This window comes from Triturus cristatus, chromosome 3_1 (genome assembly GCF_964204655.1).
Source record: "Triturus cristatus chromosome 3_1, aTriCri1.1, whole genome shotgun sequence".
Taxonomy (NCBI): Eukaryota; Metazoa; Chordata; class Amphibia; order Caudata; family Salamandridae; genus Triturus; species Triturus cristatus.
This window is the reverse complement of record NC_140583.1, coordinates 798427008-798449082: the sequence shown is the minus strand read 5'-3', so window position 1 is coordinate 798449082 and position 22075 is coordinate 798427008. Positions and strand designations below refer to the sequence as shown.

Below are 22075 nucleotides of genomic sequence, written 5' to 3'. Positions count from 1 at the left end.
AATGATATTGAATATAACTGATTGATGTTTCACCTCTGGATATCCCCTGAAGAAGGGCAAACACTGCGCCCGAAATGCATTGGGAAGATCAAGCTATATTACATGTGTTATAGGACTGTGTAAACATGAATTTTTCTCTTTTGTTGATCTTGGCAGAAGTGTGAATAAAATAACACTTTAACAAGAAGAAGTTATGATTTGTTACTCACATTTACAAATGACTATTGACGGTTTGATGATGAAAACAATTCACTGTTTTGTTAAATAGATAAATGCCGCTCAATTTGCTCCTTACTCAGCTTTGAGTTTCAAGAGTAGTGCAGTCCCTGTCTAGTGCATTTCGCTCTAGTCTCTTACGCTACAATAAAAAGGCTGTCATTTTAAGTGAGTCATACTGACTTTTTAAAGGGTGAGAATGGTCTTCGATATGTGCAAAGTTGGACCATTGAATTGTCTAAAATATTCGGACCAGCTTCCACTTTTGCAGACCTTTAAAGACTTTGGAGTGCTCTGGGTATTATTGTCTATATCTTATATGAGAAATTATTCCCATGTATGTGGTACACCGCTCTGGTGGCAGGGTGTCATTTGCCTATTGAGAACCATTTGGCGTTATTTCTTCTTTTTTTTTTTGTCCTTATTCACCAATAATTACTTTCTCTTAGTTAGGTATGGGCTTGGAAGCAGTCCAGACAGCAGAAGGATTCATCAGCTCGGGATTGTCAACCATCTCCACGGTCCCCCTAGAGCCAGCCTCAAGAAAACCAGGCAAGCAGGAGGAAGAGCAGCGGCCTGAGAATACCCCCTCTTACCTGCCATGGTATTATTTATTGCATAATTATTGGACCTTAGATTTGTAATAACTAGATAGTTATATCAACCCACTCCTTCCAAGCCTCCCAAAATATAGCTCTTTTTCTGAAAGGCAGCTGCGATCGAATCTGGTAACTCTTTTAATGGAGTTAACCTAGTCCAGGAGTGCTGGAGACAAGGGAGAAACCCATTTCAGATAGATCTCTCTTCTTGCCATTAAAATTAAGAAAAATAATGATTGTGCATGCTATTTTATAAGTTTAACTCGTAACCCCTCTCCTGGCTGGACCCCAAAAATGACTAAAGCGAGACTTAGCTCGATCTCTTTTCCCAAAATTTCATTAATAGCTGTACCATCCCCATCCCAGATGACTTGGATCTGAGGACACTGCTGGACCATATGTGTATCATCAGCATTCGTCGTGGCACACTTTAGGCATCTTTGGTTCCTTCACCTCTCTGTTTTGATAACCTTTTAGGGGTCTAGTATGCTCTGAGGACTGTAAACAAAGGATTCCTTCTGAGGGGAGCAGCTTTAACAACCGACCATAAAGTCCGCATCATAGGTGTGTAGTATCTGTCAATGGCAGGTCACTCTTCCAGGACTCCTCCGGAGTCACTGATGACAAATCCCCCTTTACCAGCACCCAGTACCACTTGAAGGCCAACTTGCACTGATGAAGGGGCCCCAGGAGTTTCTTTTCGCATTCTTCATTTCCTTCCCCGCTTTACTTGGATCACATGGTCAGCTTGATAGTTGATAGAACTTAAACCTAGAAACGTTTTGTTACGTAATAGTATCTAAAAACTCCCAAGAGACTCATTTATTGTCCTGCTGTAGTTGTCCCCATTTATTTAGTCCCACTTCCAACAGAGGGATAGCCAATATATACTGTAGGCAATTTGGGATCCCTGAAGAGTTCCAGATCGGTGCATAAGTACTGTAATATGAGATCTTCAAAATTCTTCTGATCTGGTTCTAATTTCAGCCTTCATACTTTATTCCAGACGATCCTCACTCCCTTGCAAAACCAAATAAAATGTGTTATATCTCCTCGCAAAGATTTTAAAGCTTTGGAATGAAACATCAGTGGGATTGCGTTGAAGATAAACGTAAATTTAGGGAGGATCAACATTGTCACCAAATTAGAGCATCCTATGATTAAAAGCGGTAGGCTCCCCCAGAACCTTAGCAGAGCCTTAGATGCTTTCATTTTTTTCTCAAGGTTTACCTGGGCCAGCTTAGTAATGTCCTGGGTTATCTGCATCCCAAGATATCTTATCTCTGGCTTTATCAAGGGATTATTTAGTTGGGTATTCCAGGACATGATCTCAGTTTCCAGTGAGTTGATTTGATAGCCAGAAACCTCCCCAAAATTTGACAAAAGTTGTTCTATCACAGGAGCAGAGTGAGAAAAATCCCTTGTAAAAACCATCCAATCATCAGCATAGAGTGCCACTTTTTTCACCCATCCATTCCATTCAAACTGGCAGAATATTTTGGTCATCCCTGATTTTACACGCGAGGGGCTCAATATATAAATCAAAAACCAAAGAGGATAGGGGGTATCCAGCATTATTTCTTTTGAACCTACGTATTCTTTACGTTGTTAAGTGCAGAATATCTATATCACTGCCACCAATTATGTATTGATGATCTAAAAATAGCCCTCCCCTTTAATAAATTACACATTGGCCACGGGGGACGGGGTCCCTGGGGCCTCAAGGAAGCTCGGTGGGGTTGCATTTCCCCCTCCGCTATAAAATATTTTGTGCTGCCCCCGTGCCCTGGCCCTCCCTGGGGGGGATTTGTTATTTTAAAGTGTGAGAACCCATGTTTATTTATTTTTTAAATTTGACTATGAATTAGCAGATCTACCACAAATTCACTGTAAAACTTAAAATATATTCATTTTGGCACCAGGGAGTGTCCCTCTGGGACCTCCCTCTGATAAGGCCTAGGGGGGGTATGGTATCTCTAACTTGTCCCCTTATCTCTTTTTACACTAGGACAGGGTCCTCATTCCCCAAGTCCTAAAATGACTGGCTAACATCTTAGCATCTTTGTTGATGTGGTGGCAGCAAAGACATTTTATCTCAAGATTTATTGGCTCTGGGGATCCTCCGTGGCGTGAAATATCCAAAAAATGTTTACCTTCTTTTCTCAAAAACTACTGAATGGATATATATGAAATCACAAAAAGGAAGCTTTCTAGACCAAGATCTAGCTTTCTGTCAAATTTGGGGTAATTATATTCGGCCATTTTGGCTGTAGCTGTGTTTAATTTTCCTATGGAAACTGAATGGGGAAAACACATTTTGAGAGCCCCTTTTCTTGACCTCTGTTTGACAGATCACTCCAAAACATTCCAGGAAGGAGCTGATGTAGATGAGACTTTTCTTAGAAAGTTTTGTGAAGATTTCTCAAACTGCACCAAAGTCATAAGCAAACCAAAAAATGCTTTTCCTATGGAAACGTGGTCGTCACTATAACTACCTAGTGGCGACCGCCATTGCATGAATTTAATGTTGTAAAGGAATGTACTATACTGGATTTGTATATTCATATTTCATTCACCCTTCTCAGTCACAATGGTGAAGAATACTTTCCTGTTTTTCTTTCACTTAATAATAATTGTTTGTTTCATTGCTGGATCTTGTTTCAAGAATCATGTATGTAACTAATGTAAACTTATATATTCGGTACTGTTTTTGAGGCATGTCAGCTATTGACAGTAGACACGTGTACATATAATGAAAAATACATTTTTAAGTATGCATTGAATGCATGTGATTTATTTATTTGAGACAATGGAATCAACGTCTTAGTTCTAAAAATCTCTGCAAAATAATTATAGAGAAGGTATACTTATTCACTACATTGTGATCTTGAGGTCCAACCTCCTTTGCTTTACAAGGACCCAGTCCCATTTGCATGAATGAAGACTTTCATAAACCACAAGGTGGCTTGTGTTTTAGTAAGTATGAGCTTGAGAGATAAATGTCATTGTAGGGCTACATTGGATCAATAGAAGGCCAAAATGAAAGTAAAGGTATTTGTGCATGTGGTCATGCCCATCACTGCTTAATTTGTATAGAATTAAGTATCAGGGCCTTTATCAGGAGGCCACGGCAGCCCACACCATCCATTGCCCCTGCTAGCGCTACCAATGACAGTACCAAACCGGCTACTAACCATCACACACAAACAAGTGTGACGATTCAGACTAATCCAGGCCCCCAACGTTATAAGATTAGCAAGAGTGGCAAGTATTGGTAATTTTTCCCGTATATTTATTTAGTAAACAACTGTTGTTGTGCTCACTTTCAATCAGGCAAACAGACCACCATGTGACAGACTGTTATAAGTGCCGGTGCTGCCAATTAAGTGCCAGTGCTGGGAACCGGAAACCACGGGTTCAAATTAAGCACTGATGCCCACAATCTTTGTGGGAGATTTGGTGCCAGTCCTAGGGTGGGAATGCTTCTGTGTTCTGCTTGTTCAGACCCTCTTTGGTATGCTGATTGGTTCAGTCTCTTGCTTTTATTATGCTCCTTCCTCATCTTTTGGGGATGACCCAGTTTTTAGTGCCTTTCTGAATTCCATGTGGTTTTTGTCTTTTCCGGGACGTGAGTACCATAATTTTGCTGCCTGTATGGGAAGGAAGTTCCACCAAAGTATGCTGTCTAGATAGGGATGGCAAACCAAGATGCCATTGTAGAGCAAAAGTTTCTGATCTTTGAGTATCTTTTCAGCTTTGCTTGAAGGCTGGGCCCATGCCATAGATGACCCTTTGGTCATTGTAAAGTTGGAACACTGGATCTGTTTTATTTCATGACATAATGTGAGCTGCTAATAGCATCCGAAATCTTTGGGTGAAATCGTGGAGCAAAATGAGGAATTAAAGAGGCAGCTGACGCATAATTACTGATTCCCTGGTACTTCCTCATTCTCAGGAGGCTTTCAGGTTCCCATTTGTAATGCTCTAACAGGAAGGTCTATATTATGGTTTGGTGTCGCACCTGGAAAGGTAAGGGGGGCCTTTTTCGTGGAGAATGGAACATGACAAAACCAGCTGTGTGTTATATAATGTGTGCAATGAAGAAGGTGATAAATGGACAATTTTCGACAGAAAACAAGTCTTGATAAATTGTTAGCCCTCAATTGGAAGCTTAGAGAAATTTCCGATTTAATAAAAACTGAGGGCCTCATCTACAAGAAAATGACTCAGTGCGGTGTTGCAAGTCATTTAGCTCCGCTGTGCTGCGCCATTTTCAAAACACAGGGATGCATTGTAATAACAACAATACGACGCATCCCTGTTATTTCCCCTGCGCTGGCGCACTATTGGCTGCCATGCGTCAGTGCAGGCACCCTTGCATCATTTTGAAAGGGTGCCTGCACTACGGGGATGATTGTTTTTGTGCAGAAGGGACTCTTCCCTGCACAAAAAACAATCATTAATGACATTTCCTCTTTCTATGCATGCTGAAGAATGCAGCACGCATAGAAAGAGGGAAATACAAGGAGAAATACCAGTATTTCTCCTCGTTGCAGCATTCCTACACCTCTCCTGTGGAGTCGTAGGATTCTGACGCATTCCCAGTTTTTCAAAATGTTTTAAATCTGGGAATGCGTCAAGTTCCATGGATGTTGCCTGGGAACACCCACAGCAACACCCGTGGGATGCCCCTTTCACGCATGGTAATGCGTAAAAGGGGCCCATATTCACAAGGCCATGAAAAGTCACTGGTGCCTTACAGGGGCCTTGAAAATATGAGCAAACCCATTGCGCCGCCGTGCGTCACAAAAAGTGACGCACCGGCAGTGCAATGGGCTTGTACATAAGACCCCATGGGGCAGATTTATGAGCCCCTTGCGCCACTTTTGCGTCACTTTTAACATTGGAAAAGTGACGCAAAAGTGGCGCAAGGGGCTCATAAATCTGCCCCCATGTTTCTAATTTTCCTCAAATCCCACCGGGTAAGGCTGGTGACATTTCCAGATGAGAAGCAGTCTCAAAATTCGCCATCACCAATTGAATCAGTACAGTAATACCGATTACCTTGTTATTCCCCATTACTAATGGCACCAATAAAGTCTCCGTCAGCATACCACGTTAATCCTGCATCGAAAATACTGATGCCGGCGGTGCCGGTAATTCTGGACGGCGGAATGTGTTATTGGTATTCCAGGCCCGCTGAATGAGGCCGTTACTGTTCATTCTGCGAGAGGAAAACTAGCAAAGCTGAGGTGATTCTTTGCACAGGAACCAATTGGAAAAGCGCGGGCTCCTCAGAGACGTTTTAGTCGCGTGCGCCTGTGTCAAAGAGACACGAAGAATTTTCATCGAGTCAGGTTGTGATAAAAAAAAACAGTGCCACTCGGAACAATAGATAGGAGTTTATCAATGTGCCTCTGGCGGGTTATGACCTGAACGGGCATGAAATAATCTGTACCATTATTAAGTAATGTGCACAGACAGAAAACGATATTTTGTAAACATGTCACGTTTCAACAAAGCCTTGGAAGAAATGAAATCAAAAGTATTTTATTGCACATTCCTATAAAACGGACATCATTACTACAGTGCATTGTTCTATCGATTTTTCAATCCACAGTATTTTTGATCAGAGCAAGCCGTTGCTAGGGGCAACAGTGTCCGCGTATTAGACATGTGGGGAGGAAGTGGGGGGGGGGCATGTTCAATTGTCATCGCTGGTTTCTGGATTTGTCAGGGGATACAACGTTTTTTGAGGATAAAGTAAACGGTTTTGTATTTCTATGGGCCTTATTATGACTTTGGCGGTGTGGCAGTGGGCTGCCATGCCAGCGCTGCCCCACCAGCGCCCGCTGCCACACCGCCAAAGCCGTAATGCGACCACCCGCCGGATTCCAATAGGACGACACGGCAGTGCAGTGCTAAAGCTAAATGTGAGCCATAGCAAGGCACCTCAATGGGAACGCCATTGCACGTTCCTGCAGGGCATGGACTGTCAAGTTCCCTGGAGGAATTGGGGGTGCATGCAGACAGGCGGGGCACAGCATGTGCCCCCCTGAAAGCATTCCCTTGCACAGAGGCACCAGGGTGGCCCTGTAGGGCCCCCCTTTGTTTTCTCACACCACACTTTTCATGGCGGGCTCTCTGCCATGAAAACTGTGGTGGTAAGGAAAGTCCTAATCTGCTTGGCGATGCCGCAGCAGCACCGCCAGCATATTAGGGGCCTCAGACTGCTGCAAGACTGCCAACCCACTTGTTATAGGGCAGTCGGACCACCAGTGGGGCGGTAGCCCAACCACGGGTTGGGTGGTCCATGTGACTGCCAAACTCAAAATAAGGCCCTATGTCACTTTTCGTTTGACAGCCTACCTACTGTTCATATGTGCCAGAGCAATTTTGGGGGCGCCAAGGAACCCAGGCTCTAGTCTCGAAAAGCAAAAAGCCCTAGGTTAGGTCCGGCTTCTTCACAGTGAGGTAGAAAAGTCATAGGCCTATAAAAGGCAGGCATAGAAAGATGCCTCTCTTTGCAAAGACATGACTGCCCACCCTTCCATCTTCAAATATTGTGTTACTATTGGCTTTTGGGACAGAGAATATCCAGATCTGCTTCCTAAGGGGCACACTGACCTTTTTGTGTTGGATCTGGCACTGTCCATGTTCCCAGGGAGCAACCACCGGCTATTTCATTGAGTGAAAGAGAGAAGTCTCTCAAAATTATCCAACTTATATCATCAAATCTCACCTTTGTGACCTCTGCCACTCTGCAGCATTTTTGCACTTTTCTGCCCCTCCTTCTGAAGTGTTCTGTATGTGGTGCAGAGTCCTGGCTTGGTTGAAGCAAGTTGTTAGCCCACTTTCTTGAAGAGCACTTTTGCTCCTTCTACTGGTTATTAAAGAATTGCCATTTGACGGTGCCTCTGAAACTTAACCACAGTGACTGGACATCCTGGTATCTTGCAGAACGTTGATCACGGAATCTCCAGATACATCCCACTTTTGGCCTAGAATTCACACCCCTGAACCATTCCAAACATAAGAGAGTGATTTGAAGCAACTCAATCCATGAAGTATTGCAAAGGTGGCAACAGCATACTGGGGCACAAGGGACCGACTGAGACAGCCATGAACTTTGAACTGCCAAGCCAGGACCCTTTGGAAAACTTTAACCAAATCCATCTCTAGAAACTGGAGTAAATATTTTAGTTTCCTCAGAGCTCAAGACTAACCCAATAATCAAAACATTTACAAAAATAAATAATCACTGGATTAACTACTAACTTTGGGCTACAGAGTAGTGTGCTAACTACCATAAAGAACTTCAATACTTCATCAGGCATAGGAAGCACTTTATAAATACAACTACAATGCAATACAAAAATGAAGAAAAAAATAAAATTAGACCAGTCTGTTGGTCTGATTTGTTACTAATATATTTTTGGCAAAGCCTTCATTTTATTTTGCAGTAACCCAATCACACGTTCCACATCATACAGTTTATTGAAGTAAAAGGTGAGTGCCTTCAGAATTCAAGATCTATACTTGGAAATCTGACTTAATTTAGTTCTTTGGGGGTTGTGATTTCTGTTCATTTTGGCGATGTCATTTAGGTGTAGACATCATCAGTTAATGAAGTACCGCACAGCTGCACCATGACCTGGCTAAATCAGCAATGCTGGGTGTGGTCCAATAGGAAATCTTCCCAATACACAGCAATGATTTCTTCTCCTGATAATTGATAGCGATTTGAAGTTATGAAAAAGGAAGCGTCATATCAATTCAATGTTTGGGCAAACAATTAATATAAACATTTATATTTTTCTGCGCAAGATTATTGCTGTAAATGGGAAAGAATGATCTAGAATCCCAGGATGCTTTGATACACCAAGTGTGATCTGGCGTGTGTGGTTCCAGACTAGGTACGTTTTGTCGAACCAATTAGGCATAAACGCTGATCTAAGGTTTATCGATTTCTCAGAAGGATTGGTCATATTTGGAGGCATCATCTGGAGTCTTTCTTAATGACCCCACTTGTTGGCCAATGAGCACTTCTGATGAAGGTGGTGCCGCGCCAATGGTCAACTGGCCACGGCCTCTAGAGTGCTTCTTTCACAATAGACATCATCTCACATTCTTCTTGAGGGTCTTAGACCTCACTAGCCTCACAGGTCTGCAGGGATCCATTCAGCCCAGGATGGGGAGGAGATGATCTCTTGTTGGTGGAAGACTCCGCAATGGTAAACATCGTGTCTGGTTACTTCTTCTTCTTCTTGCCTTTCTTTCCTTTCTTCCCTCCTTTCTTGCCTTTTTTACCTCCACTGTCCTTCCCCTTCTTCTTGCCTTTTCCTTGCTCCGTGCCCTCCTCTTGTTCCCTTAGCGCTTTGGCTCGCTTTTTGCCAAGGGGAGTCTTTGCATACCACGCCTGCAACAACAACAGCACAACACCTTACACTGATTAACATGGTACAGGCAAGGCCTCGTTTGGTATTACAAGTAAAACGCCCAGAGAACACAGAAACAATCAGAGAGATGGGATGAGGCAAAGATTCTGAGAAACAGGCGATGAGACTGGATAAGGAGGTGGTGGGTGGTTTTCACCTCTCAGTGACTGGCATTTGGGCAGGATGAGGAGTCGGAGGTAGGCAAGCCCTCCCTATTGAACGATGTACACTGTCATACAAGGGGGCTTTCTCCTACATATAAAATATATGGGTGGGGAGTTGGGCCCAGAGGGGGGAGAGGATGTGGTGCAAGGGCCAGAGCTGCAGATTCAGGAGCTGGGGATCCGGTCTCAGCATCGGCTCACCATCCCATGATTCTGGGCAAATCACCTAATGCCCCCGTGCCCATGGACAGCGCCGGGATACCTTCACGGGTGATACGCCGCACTATATACTTCTACAAAATTACAAATTACATGCTTTCAACTTTCCTTCACTGGCATTGGAGGAAGAGGAGGAGGAAGGCCATCATCTCCAGCGAAAAGCAGAAAAAGGAAAAGAGTGTGATATGCCTTCACCTCCAGTCCACTAGTGGGGGTTGAGAGTGATAGGCCTTCCTCTCCTACGACCAGCACTGGGAGGGATGCGGTGGAAGGGGCACCCATTTAGGGACTGGAGAGGATGAGGAGGGGAGTCAACGCTTCAGCTCTAATGAATTGCTCTGATAACATGAAGAGAGGGACATGCTCCAAGATAACCTACCATTGTGGGAATATTAGGTCCAGGATGGAGAGAGAGAAAGAGTGAGACAGAGGCAGAGGCAAGCACTCGGGGAGTATGAGAAGATGGGCAATCCATCATGCACTGAAGGACTGTGAAGACAATGACGTGCCTTCAGCATTCTGTATTATGTGAATAGATACAAAGAAAGAGAGAGGGATGAGCGAGAGAGAGAGAGAGAGATGGTGGGAGAGAATGAGAGAGAGAGAGGGATGAGAGTGAGAGATAGAAATGGAAAGAGAGAGAAAGAGAGAGAGAAATAGAGAGAGAGAGGGGGAAGTGAGAGAGAGAGAGAGAGAGAGAGAGAAATACACAGCACATAGAGAGACTATCATCTCCAGCCGCAGGCATTGGGCAGAGTGAAGAGGAGGGGGACACCTCTGCAGCCAGAGTACAGGCCCTAGGACTGGAAGAGGGGGAGATCTGGAGGCCTCTACTTCTAGTGGAACATACTGAGAGGATGCAGAGGCCAGAGAAAGGCTTCACCTCCAGCGAGAGGAATTCTTAGAACGAAGAGGAGGGAGCCACTTCGTAATTTCCATTGACAGGGCACGTGCAGACGAAGAGGATGGAAATAATAGACCTTCAGTGTTAGTGACATATACTGGGAAAAGCCCTCGACTCTATTGACTGACAGTGACAGAGGGTGTGGAAAAGCAGGACCGTCTTCAATTGAGTATAGAGTCAGATAGCCCCATGCCCCGCCCACCATCCATCTCTCACCTTCAACGCTTCCTCCTCCTCCTGATACACAGGCTCCTGCCTGGCCAGGTAGGGGATGAACTCACTGGCTGTCAGGGGCTTCTTGACGAGGTGTCGGATGCGCCGCTCACTGAGCACATTCTGTGCTGCCTGCACCATGTGTCCTGGTGTGAAGCCATCAGTGATCTTTGCCAGGCAGCTGAGGTTCAGGGAGCTGCTGATGGAGCCTCCATGCTGCAGAATGAGGTGTTTCCACAGCACTGCCATCCGCAGAGGAAGAGAGAGGAATAAAGAGGAAAAGCAAGTGAGCATTCATGGATCACTGCCATCAGTCAGGTACGAAATATAAAAGTATCTATTTATATGTTAGATAAAAGCAAAATACAATTAGAATGGTGCAATTCTCCGGCAGTAGCTTTCCACATAATTATGGATTTGATGCACTTGCCACATAATCCACCACTTGAGGAATAATTTTCTAATTACAAAACACTGGTTTCTGGCAGATGTGGAACAGCTCAGTGGCAGACACTGTTAATCATCCATCTTTCAACTGTTGTTTGGTGTATTCATGTATAAAACTGATACTAATGAGGTTACACTTTTGCCCAGGCATTAGTAATGTCCCCAACTGATGCACTGCGGAAAGGCTTTTGTCAGCAACATGCACAACTTCCTTACATATTTATTGAAATTCAAGAATGATGGAAAATATAGTTACTAAATGATTCGCTTCATTGTTCATACAAATTCATGTTACTCTTTACACACTGCTCTTAAAGAAAGCAGCAGCTAGTTAAAGAGAGCACCCAGAGTGCATACAAATCAAAAGATGTACCTTGATAGATATAGAAATATATTTCCCCAGTTCCTTTTAGAATGAGACAGCATTCATGGCAGTGTGTGATGATTGTAATGTGAAGCTTTATTACAAAAGGAAACTCAGAGTGTATATGTATATATATATTCACTGAAAAAACCATAGGTTTCACACACGTTATAGTTAGGAATTAGCATTTAAAAAACCTTGCAAATTCACTGAAAAAACCATAGGTTTCACACATGTCATAGTTAGCTGTACATTTCACTCGTAAAAAACCAATGAAATTCCCCCGTTATAGTTAGTGCAGGCAACTATAACTCACGCGACCGCAATCCTCTGCTGATGCTAATACTGTATTTAGACACTTATTTGCCCATGTCTTCTTCCATTAAATTTTAGCTATACATATATTACAAATATATTTTTTTCATAAAGACACATATGTCATCAGCAGAAGATTGCGGTCGCGTGAGTTATAGTTGCCTGCACTAACTATAACGGGGGAATTTCATTGGTTTTTTACGAGTGAAATGTACAGCTAACTATAACATGTGTGAAACCTATGTTTTTTTCAGTGAATTTGCAAGGTTTTTTAAATGCTAATTCCTAACTATAACGTGTGTGAAACCTATGGTTTTTTCAGTGAATTTGTACGGTTTTTTAAATGCTGTTACTTTACGCCATTCGTGGCGTGCGCGCCCAGTTAACGCAGTTCGTTCCGTGCACGCACAGTGTGCTTCGCGCACCGTGCGCGCACAGTGAGCACGCGGTGCGCTTCGCGCACCACGCGCCCACTTTACGCAGTTAGTGCCGTGCACGCACGGTGGACACGTGGTGCGCTGCGCGCACCGCGTGCCCACGTTATGCGGGATGGGCCATGTACGCACGATGCGCTTCGCGCACCGTGCGCACATGGGTGACATATTATGCGCATCTTTGTGAAATTTATTCTTTGTTTATTTCTTATCTGTAATAAGCCATGCACAAATGGTGCCCTTCGGGCACCATTTGCACACGTGGTGGGGAGGCTGTGGATAAATGTTTTTTAAAAAAATTTTTACCGTACGCGTACGGTAAGCGTAATCGTCGATTTTCCGAAAAAAAAGAAAAATATTTATTTGGGCTTGGGGGTTGTTTGGGGACCCCTATATCAATGCTGGGTGGTTAGGATCTCAAGAAACTGCCTCTTTAGACATTTTTTGGCATCGTTTTTGCTGCCCAACTCAGAGAGCGAGAGAGAAAATGGCGGCCGCCGCTTCCTGGTTTCGACCGATTCGAATGTTTACTAAGATCTAACAGCCAATCAAAATCGCGCTCGCGCACGCCACCGTACGCGTACGGTAAGCGCACCGTAAGCGCACCGTACGCTGGCTCAGATATATATATTGATTTAAAGGCTATTTTCTCTGAATCTACTGAACAGATTTACACCAAACCTACAAAAGGCACTTCCTTGACCTGAGGACTACCTCTCTGCTAAATTTCAAGTAATTCTGTTCAGCCGTTCGGGCTGTAGCTGTGTCTAAAGGTCCTATGGAAAAATGCATGGGAAAAACGCGTTTTGGGACCCCCCTTTTATCTCAGCCCCCGCTTGACGAATCCCCCCGAGACTTTCAGGGTAGGAGCGGAGCGTAGCGCCCCACCTATTTTTAAAAATTCGCAAGGATTCGTCAACCGGCGCCAAAGTTATTCAAAATAGAATGTTGCGGATTTCCTATGGAAACGTGGTCCTAACTATAACTACCTACTGGCGACCGCCAGTAGGTAATATATATATATATATATATATATATATCCAAACGCTAAGATACGGAAGTCTGGAGCTTCTCACGTGGCGGTCCCGGACGGGCTCCGTTACCCATATATTCCACACGCACACCTTCGCAATTCCGAAAGAAATTCCAGGACTCTCAGGATTCGTAGAAAAGGATTTATTGGGCTGTGTCACGCCTCACCAACGCGTTTCACTTGATAGCTTTTTCACGGTATGGCGGCAGTCTTGTTTTCCTTATTTACATACTGCCTCAAAAGGCTGACATAAAAGTAGGACTGAATTAATACAATGTTACTATGTTGTAAGTACAGGTGCCATCTTGGCATGTTGTTAATGAAAGCGAAAATAATGCGCAATCAAAGAGATACAACAGCATAACATGGGTCATGAATAAAATATTAAGACCAAGTCACTAAAGCAAAACAATATCACAACATGTTCTATGTTAGCAATATAATCATAATGCATTTGGAAAATTGAGTTCAATGTCAATCACTAATTGTCAATAAAGCATAGGAATCAATGGGAAGCCAGTTACCATTACCAAATCGGTAAATACCGATTCTAAAATACTGACCCATTCTGAATCGGTAAATATTACCGATGGATTACCTACATAGCATTTACCACTTCATAAATACCGAATCGGTAAAATTCGGTATTTATGAAGTGGTAAATGTTAGGCCACCTACATATGGCCCTAAGTATGCATTTGTTTCTGTTTGAATAAGTGATGTGTTGTGTGTATAACTTTATAGGTCAGTAAATGGAAGAGTGATTGCTTCTTTGCATGACTGACTAGGTGTGTGGGTAACTCTGGATGAGTGGCAGTGTGTGAGTGTCTGTATAGGTGTATGAGTGTATTTGATAGTGTTGTATTGATGAGTGACTGCATGTATGAGTGATTGTATGGGTGAATGAGAGGATGTTTGTGTAGACCTAGGAATCAATGAGTGCTTATGTAGTAACTGGTGTAGGTGTGTTGATGGATTCGAAAATGGTAGTCTGTATTTTACATTGGTGTATCAAAGGTTATATTCGAGTGTGAGGAGGTGCATCAGATTTTCACGTGGATGATGTCATCAGTGATGTAATCGGTGATGTCATTTGAGATGTCATCAGTGATGTCATCAGTGATGTCACTGACCATGTTATGAAGGATGTAATATGTGACGTCATCAGCAGTGCATTGTGGGGGCGCGAGTTATAGTTACCTGAACTAACTATAACGGCGGAATTTCTATGGTTTTGTACGAGTGAAATGTCCAACTAACTATAATGTCCCTGAAACCTATGGTTTTTTCAGTGAATTTCTAAGGTTTTTTAAATGCTAATTTCTAACTATAACATCTCTGTTAAGTACCCTTGAATGCTGAAGGTCCCCAGTAGCCAAGTAGCCCACCAGGTACCTCCAGTAAGCGCCACAGAGCTGTGTTGCAGAGAGGTGTTCTGAGGACATGCCGCTTTTTCCACCACACTTCAAACAGGGCTTCTGGCACACTGCTGCTCAGAGGATGAAATCCACTTGTGTCCTGAGGTCCTCAGGCACAAGAGGACCTCATCACCCCACCACCAGTGCACCAGAAGCCGCGTTTGCAGAGTAGTGTAAAAAGGGGCATGGCATTTTTGTTTTACTGCTTTCTTGTGACTCGGTTCGACCGAGGCACAAGATGGCTGCCAACACTTCCTGGTTTGGAGTGTTGGCAGCCAATCAGAGTGTAGCTCGTGCCCGGGAGAGTTCGTGAACCCTCCTCGGTGCTCAGATATCAAAACTTTCTTTTTATAATTTCTTAGGAACTATTAAACGGATTTACACCATTTTAAAAAAGGGCTCTTTCTGAACCAAGATCTACCTGTTTGCCAAATTTGGTGTAATTCCGTTCAGCAGTTCGGGCTGTAGCTTTCTCTAAACTTTCCTATGGAAATTAACATGGGGAAAACGCGTTTTGGGACCCCCCTTTTTTCTTAGCCCCCACTTGACGAATCACCCCGAGACTTTCAAGACAGAAGCTGACCGGAGCAGCTTCCGCAATGAATTTCAAAAGGCTTCGTGTCTCACATAGTGTCGTCCCGGCACCGTGTCAGGACGACCCTTTTTGAAACACGAAGCCTTTTGAAATTCATTGTGGAAGCCGCTTAGGTTATCTGAATTCAATGTCATGTATTATTAACACACAGAAATGAGAGCAATTAGAAAATATTAGCACCTATGTGTAGTGCTCGAACCCAAGTGAGTCTGCATTTTTAGGTCTCGCTCGCGAGATTTAATGACTTGGAGAAGAGGGGCTTGAACCCGCCCCTCTTCTCTCCTCTTCTCCATTGGCTGGCCTCTTAAATGCTGGCCAGCCATTGGAGAAGAGGCTTGTCTCGCAAAACAAGCCCCGTCCTTTTCGGATTCGGGGGCGCGTTTTTTCGTTACTTTTCGCTGGGCGTGTTTTTCTCTCCTCCAGCCAATGGCAAGAGGAGAGAAAAAGAAAAACACGCCCCCGAATCCGAAAACACGCCCCGAATCCGAAAATGCTGCTGCCTTTCTCCGAGGCATTTCTGCTTCACCTCGGAGAAAGGAAGTGGTGTGCTTGTTACAACTTCCGTTTCTGTGTGCACTGCAAATCCAGTGGATGCACCAGATTCTACTGCTTGGTGTGAAATCCCTTTTTTGAAATGCCCAAAGATTGCAGGCTGTGCAGCAGATGCGCACACGTGCATCGGCCCCATTGTACACAAAGCACTTGTGATGCTCGTGACAGCTACTGAACCATTTTATTAATAAAATAACTGTGCTTCATTGCGATCGGACGGGCATAGCAAACGAAGCTAGCACCGAGGTGACAAGACGCAGCAGTGTAAACACTGACCTAAAGAATCAACAAAGCAGCGAGCGCGCTTCCGTTTTTGCGCGGTGGATGGCGGTCCAGGCTACACGTGCGCCTACACTGAGGGCGGCAGCGGAGTGTGTTTACATGTGGCGTCGCGTCCTGGTGCCTTCCCCTCATCTCATCCAACCCCGGCCGGGGCGGGCTGTCTGGCTCACCCCCCACTACCCGCCACCATTCCCTCTCCCTGACAGCCCCTTCCAAGACCCGACACAAAATTAGCAGCGAGGAAGCGTGTACTTGGGCGAGTCATGTGTGCTCAGGGGCCGGGAGCCGGGGGAGGGAGGCAGCCGCAGGCAGCCGAGCCCAGAGCAGGGGCAGCGCCTCAGAGCATGCGAGCTCTGCCCGGGGGCGCTCAGAGCAGGCGGGATGCGAGGCTGAGTGGCGAGGGGAACCGCGCACACCACCGCTTCCGAGCAGCAAGCCCGGCTGCCAACATGGCCGAAGGTGCATTTTGATTCTTCCCCTTCTACGATTCCCTGGGATATTTTGTTTACATCTGCGTCTTAACTACGCATGTGATGCCTAAGACTACATACCTGCTCAGTCCACCCTCGGAGGTGCAAGCAGCATTAAAAAAAGGTTCTATGTGCGCGTGTTGCCCCAAATGCGACCCCATTGAAAGATGAGAGATGTGGGAGTAATGTGTGCGTACACCTGCCCTAGTTTTTGCTGCAGACTGGACTTGGCTGCACACTGGGGCGGACAACCAAACACCGCATTTCAGCCCCTTGATCCCTTCATCGTGCTGTAGCAACACTTGTACAATCGCGTCATCGCTATCCTCTCTTGAGGTGTAGATTCAATTCAATTGACTTTGCATATTTGCTATCTCCCGCACCCGCACAGCGCTTTAAAGTACGGGGGCTCAGTAGTGAAATGTTGGTTATAATGGTTAAGAGAATACTGAGAAATGGAGACTTAGTCTATGCCGTTGTGTGCTGGGGGGGGCGTTTTTCCTGGGGCCCCAACTGCCCATGTGCGCCCGGTTGCTGACCACCTCGTCTTTTCCCCTGTAGGAGGAGGTGCCGGCAGAGAGGAGCGGGAGCCCGGGAGGCTGGCGGGGGAGTCGTCCTCCTCGGAGGAGGTAGAGCCGGAGGAGCAGGACCCATGAGCCGTGCTGCGAGGCACCGGTCATTGCAAGTGGTTCAACGTGCGCATGGGCTTCGGTTTCATCTCCATGAACAGTCGCCAAGGCAGCCCCCTGGACGACCCTGTTGATGTGTTCGTTCACCAAGTAAGAGGACGTTTGATATCAACACTCGAAGCACTGACCCCTCGCCCCCTTTTTAGGACAAATACCATTGCTTGCGCTGAAGCCCCGCCTACCCCGATGCTTTCAGTAGGCCATCGCCAAAGCTTTACAACCGTCCCCCCACCCATGTATTGCTTTAGCACACCAAAACACGACGTGGCTATGTTATGAACATGTGCATAGTGTCAGAATCGACCCATTCCTTGTGTTGTGGACTTCTCTTCAGGTTAAACACCGTTCTAAATGATCTTCTGCCACAACATTTCCACACTTAAACTGAACATCCAAAATATGAAAGGAAGTGTTGCTTCCAGGGCCCAAGCTTTCCCCAGGTATAGTTTTTCCAGTGCAGCTTTCGCTTCCCTCCCACTAGCGCACTGTGTTCCCATTATAGAATGCGAAGAGTGATCACAGCTTTCAAATCGAAACACCGTACACTTTTACATTCCCGCCATCTTGCTTTAGCTGCACGTGTAACATGTATGCCCCGACACCAGAAGCCTAAGACACTGGGGCGATGCTCCTTGGTGGCAGACCCAAGGCCAAACTGCAAGGAACCAACCACAGCGTGTAACCCCTAAGCTCCCTTCAAATGTGGCTGCTACCCCGCCTTGTTGACAGTGCTTATTGACACCAGAAACGCAAGTGGCACCTCTTGCGATCCTGCTGCATCGTTCTTGTTCTCCATTCGGGCTCCATCACGGGAACGTATCTTGCCATTTCTTATAATTTCCTGGATAGGACCATCAGTGCATGCTGTCAGGGGAAGGGGGTATGCACAGCTGGACACATTTCAGTCAACATTTTCGTCAGGGCAATATTACGTACTAGAGGTGAAAGGGGTTTGTTTACCATGCTGCTCGGGCTGGTTATCACTGGTAAACCCTCAGTGTAGTTGGTGTCTCACCAGGTAGCGGATATCTTGGTGTGCCTTATTTATGATGGGAGTAGCTGGGAACATCACATTGCTGTTGTGCTGCCCTGTGTGTGATGTCTGCAGTCCTCCTTGAGCTGTTGTGTTCTAATTGCAACAGCAGAGTACATCGTTTTCCTTTTCATTCACGAGTGTATTTTGACAATGCTGCATGTCTGCTTTCGGTGACCTGACTCCTCGCAAAAACAACATTTGCACCCAGGTACTCTTGCTGCATGTCCGTGTACACTTGCATAACGCTGTAACCTGAAACACACATGGCTTCCCCGCAGGGGGAGGGGTGCTGTGCGCACTCTTTGCATTTTTTAGTTTCCTGTTTCAGGGTGGAAGCCTTGCCACTGTTACCACGCTTAACACCCCCATCTCAAATTGGCTTTGATCTAATCGCTGTCGGATCTGATTGCTATCCCGGCTCCTTATTTTTTTTCTTTTGAACCTTCCTAGTCGTTAAATTGCTCTTTACGACCTCATAAAAGTCTTTTACAGATGGATAGAAGGTGTAAAACGACCCCAGTTGATCCAGCAAAAAGTAAATATGTGTCAAATTTTGAGGTTACTGTGTGGCTCTATGTGTGTGTGGGGGTGGCTCTGTGTGGGGGTGGCTCTGTGTGTGTGGGGTAGCTCTGTGTGTGGGGGGGTGGCTATGTGTGTGTGTGTGGGTGGCTCTGTGTGTGGGTGGCTCTGTGTGTGTGGGGGAGGGTCTGTGTTTGTGTGGGTGGCTCTGTGTGTGTGGCTCTGTGTGTGGCTTTTTTTGTAGGTGGCACTATGCGTGGTGGGTCTGTCTGTGTGTGGGTAACTCTGTGTGTGTGTAGGTGGCTCTGTGGGTGGCTCTATTTGTGTGTGGGTTGCTCTATGTGAGTGGCTCTGTGTGGGTGGCTCTGGGTGTGTGGCTCTGTGTGTGGGTGCAAATGCAATAGGTCTCGCATTTGAGAGTGATTAAGCTATTAACATTGTAAATAACAATGCCGTTTCTTTAAATGTTTTAAAAACAAAAACATAAACAAAAAGAATGTCATGAGCAATGCCAATAGCTCTAACTTTAACAATGCCGAGACCATTGCATTGTAAATGCTTGTTACAGATTCCAGGCGCATAAGTATTCCCTCTGTACCCCTTGGTTGGTTGTAACAAACAACTCTATTTGGTATTGTCCTGAGGAAGGTGGTTTCCAACTGTTTCTAACCCACTGAAACGTGTGTCGGCCTTCTGGACAAACCCTGTTATAGCAGCGTATCCGACAGGGTTGCAGAGACTAAGCAGTTCTAAAGTCTCCCCATGATCCAAATATGATTATTGATTTTGAATAATGTATGAATGCGTGTGGTTGTGATTGAGTGAGTTTGTGAGTCGGTTTTCACTATTTTTATTCAGGGGGCTGGAGTAGCATGTTATATTCAGTCTACCATGTGTTGGTAGTGTGTAACTATGTTAAAAAAGATTATACTTAAATTAAAATGTATGTCTTTATTGTTTTATAAAAAACTGGAGAAAAAAAATTATACGTATTTTGATATAACTAATTTTGAATAAAAAAAACTATGATAAATGAATTATACTACTGAAGTGTCAAACTTTGTATACTACAGTGCCTAGCTCATACTAGATGCTTGCTAATTGTTAAAGAAATAGAGGTCGTGAGGGAGTTTGTTCGATATAAAGTAACTCAAGGAAGCGCAAGTCGCTGCTTTGTGTTACTCTGATCTTTGAAGGTGTCCCATGGGTGGAGCATGGGTGTTCCCATGCATCCACCCATGCTTTGGCGTAACACTAGAAAACCTGGAACTGTGTCCAAAACCCAATGCCTTCCCAGGTGAGGCGTAACGAGGAGTAATATGTTGGTTTCTTTCCACTTTCTAAGCCTGTTGCAGTCTGCAGCACACACCGTAAGAGGAAAAATCCTCAGAGGATTGTTTTTGTGTAGGGAGGTGTCCCTTTCTGCACAGAAACAATCCTGCCTGTAACGCAGGCACCCTTTCACCATGGCGCAAGGATGCCTGCCTTAGAGCTGGTCTGCACTCAGTGCGCTAGCACAAGGTGAGACTAGGAATGCACCATATCTTAGTAGATATGGTGCATTCCTGCTCTCTCCCCATCACGAAACACATCGCAGCAAGTTGCTTTGCTGTGTTGCGTAACTTGTTAGTAAATCTGCCCATAGTTTTTTTATTGCAGTTTCCTTCTGTATAATTCTTTATTTGTTTTAAATCGGATGGATTGCAACTAATGAAAATAGACATTTTTTCTTTTGCCTGCCTATGTGACAGCCCATGAGGATAGAACATGTATCTTTTGTCCATGTAACGATACAGAGTCTTATCGTGAGTGTGCAGTTGCTGCCTATGCTGCATTGCTAATGTATATTTAATCTTTAATTTTACTTGCACAGGCCAGATACAGTAGTGACTGCCAATACTCAGTAGTTTGGTGTCATTGAACACTTGACAAGTAAGCAGTCACAAAGCACTGAGGCACGAGAGGCAACCAAACTGTGGCTAGATCAATATTTTCCCTGCTGACCTAAACTGAAAAGTTTGAAAATAAATATTTTCAACCCCTGTAACAAACTTCCAAGCTGTGGAGTCTTCATATATGTGCTTTTTAAGCCATTTTATCCCAGCACGGGGCAGCCTCCACTTACCTAACCGTGAAGCGTAGTCTGGCCTGGGGATCAGGATCACCTTCTTGTAGATCTTGCAGAATGACTTGATGTCGGCATCAAAGGGGCGCTCCGTGGTTCCCACTATCAGGACCCGGTCCTCGGCTTTCAGGGATTTCAGGATCTTGGGGAGGTTTTTCTTCAGTCGCTTTGGATCCAACTTTAAGGGAAATAAAGAAGATGCATGAAGAAGCCGCTAAATGGTCACACAACAGGCGTGAGAAAGGAGACTCTTTTATATTTTGGACTTTTTATTTGATATTTTGGTAATAAAAGCAATATACATTGATGTACAGAAAGAATATCGCAGTTAAATATTTTAAAGTAGTTATAACTTTCTAGTATCGTGAAGTATCATATCAATTATCGGCACTATTTGATCATAGTTTGTTCTATCAGAGATCACCATCGTTCAATGTGAGAAGGATTCAAGTTCTGCATGCCACCCGTTGTGGTATCCCATCCAGGGACACTACAGCTAACCCTGCACCTCCACACCCAAAAATTCTTGAAACAGACACACCAGCCTGGTTTTACTGGGTGAAGAACCTCTCCCAGTGAAACCTCTGCAAGGAAAGGAGAAGGGCAGGCGGGCAGGCACACAGCCAGAACCAGTGCCAGATTAAATCCCGTGGAGGCACCTAAGCAGTCTGAATTTCACCCCACCCCTCGCAAATTATCTCCTAATACCCACTGCACCTGATTTTTTTACAAACTGACAGCTGCCAGAATATAAGCTTTAAAGAGACAAACTGTTATGTGAATCTGATGTCTCTGGTTTATGTACTATAAGTTTTTAATGGGTACATTATATTAAAACAGTATTTTCTCTATAGAGTCTTTAATGTAAAGTTTTCTTTTCTTTGAGTTGATTCTTTTTTTCTATCTTTTGGAAACAATATTTAAGAAAGCTTTATTGTAATTTTTTCTTAAGATCAAATCAATATTATTTTGATCTGTTGTTGTGGGCCCCTAAAAGGAGTGGGGCCCATAGACCGGTGCCTACTTTGCCTATTTGGTAATCC

At 44.7% G+C, this 22075-nt stretch overlaps 1 protein-coding gene across 1 annotated transcript in view; it reads right to left on the bottom strand.

Moving 5' to 3' along the window:
- Positions 1–8228: 8228 nt before the first annotated feature.
- Positions 8229–22075, bottom strand: part of DRC11 (dynein regulatory complex subunit 11) — a 952572-nt gene continuing 938725 nt past the window's right edge. Inside the window, exons 17-19 of the mRNA XM_085645096.1 lie at positions 21033–21210; positions 10757–10995; positions 8229–9234 (exon numbers count right to left, since the gene is read on the bottom strand). Of these exons, the coding sequence (XP_085501222.1) occupies positions 9067–9234; positions 10757–10995; positions 21033–21210 (585 nt within the window). The 3' untranslated portion in view covers positions 8229–9066. The remainder of the gene's footprint in view (positions 9235–10756; positions 10996–21032; positions 21211–22075) is intronic.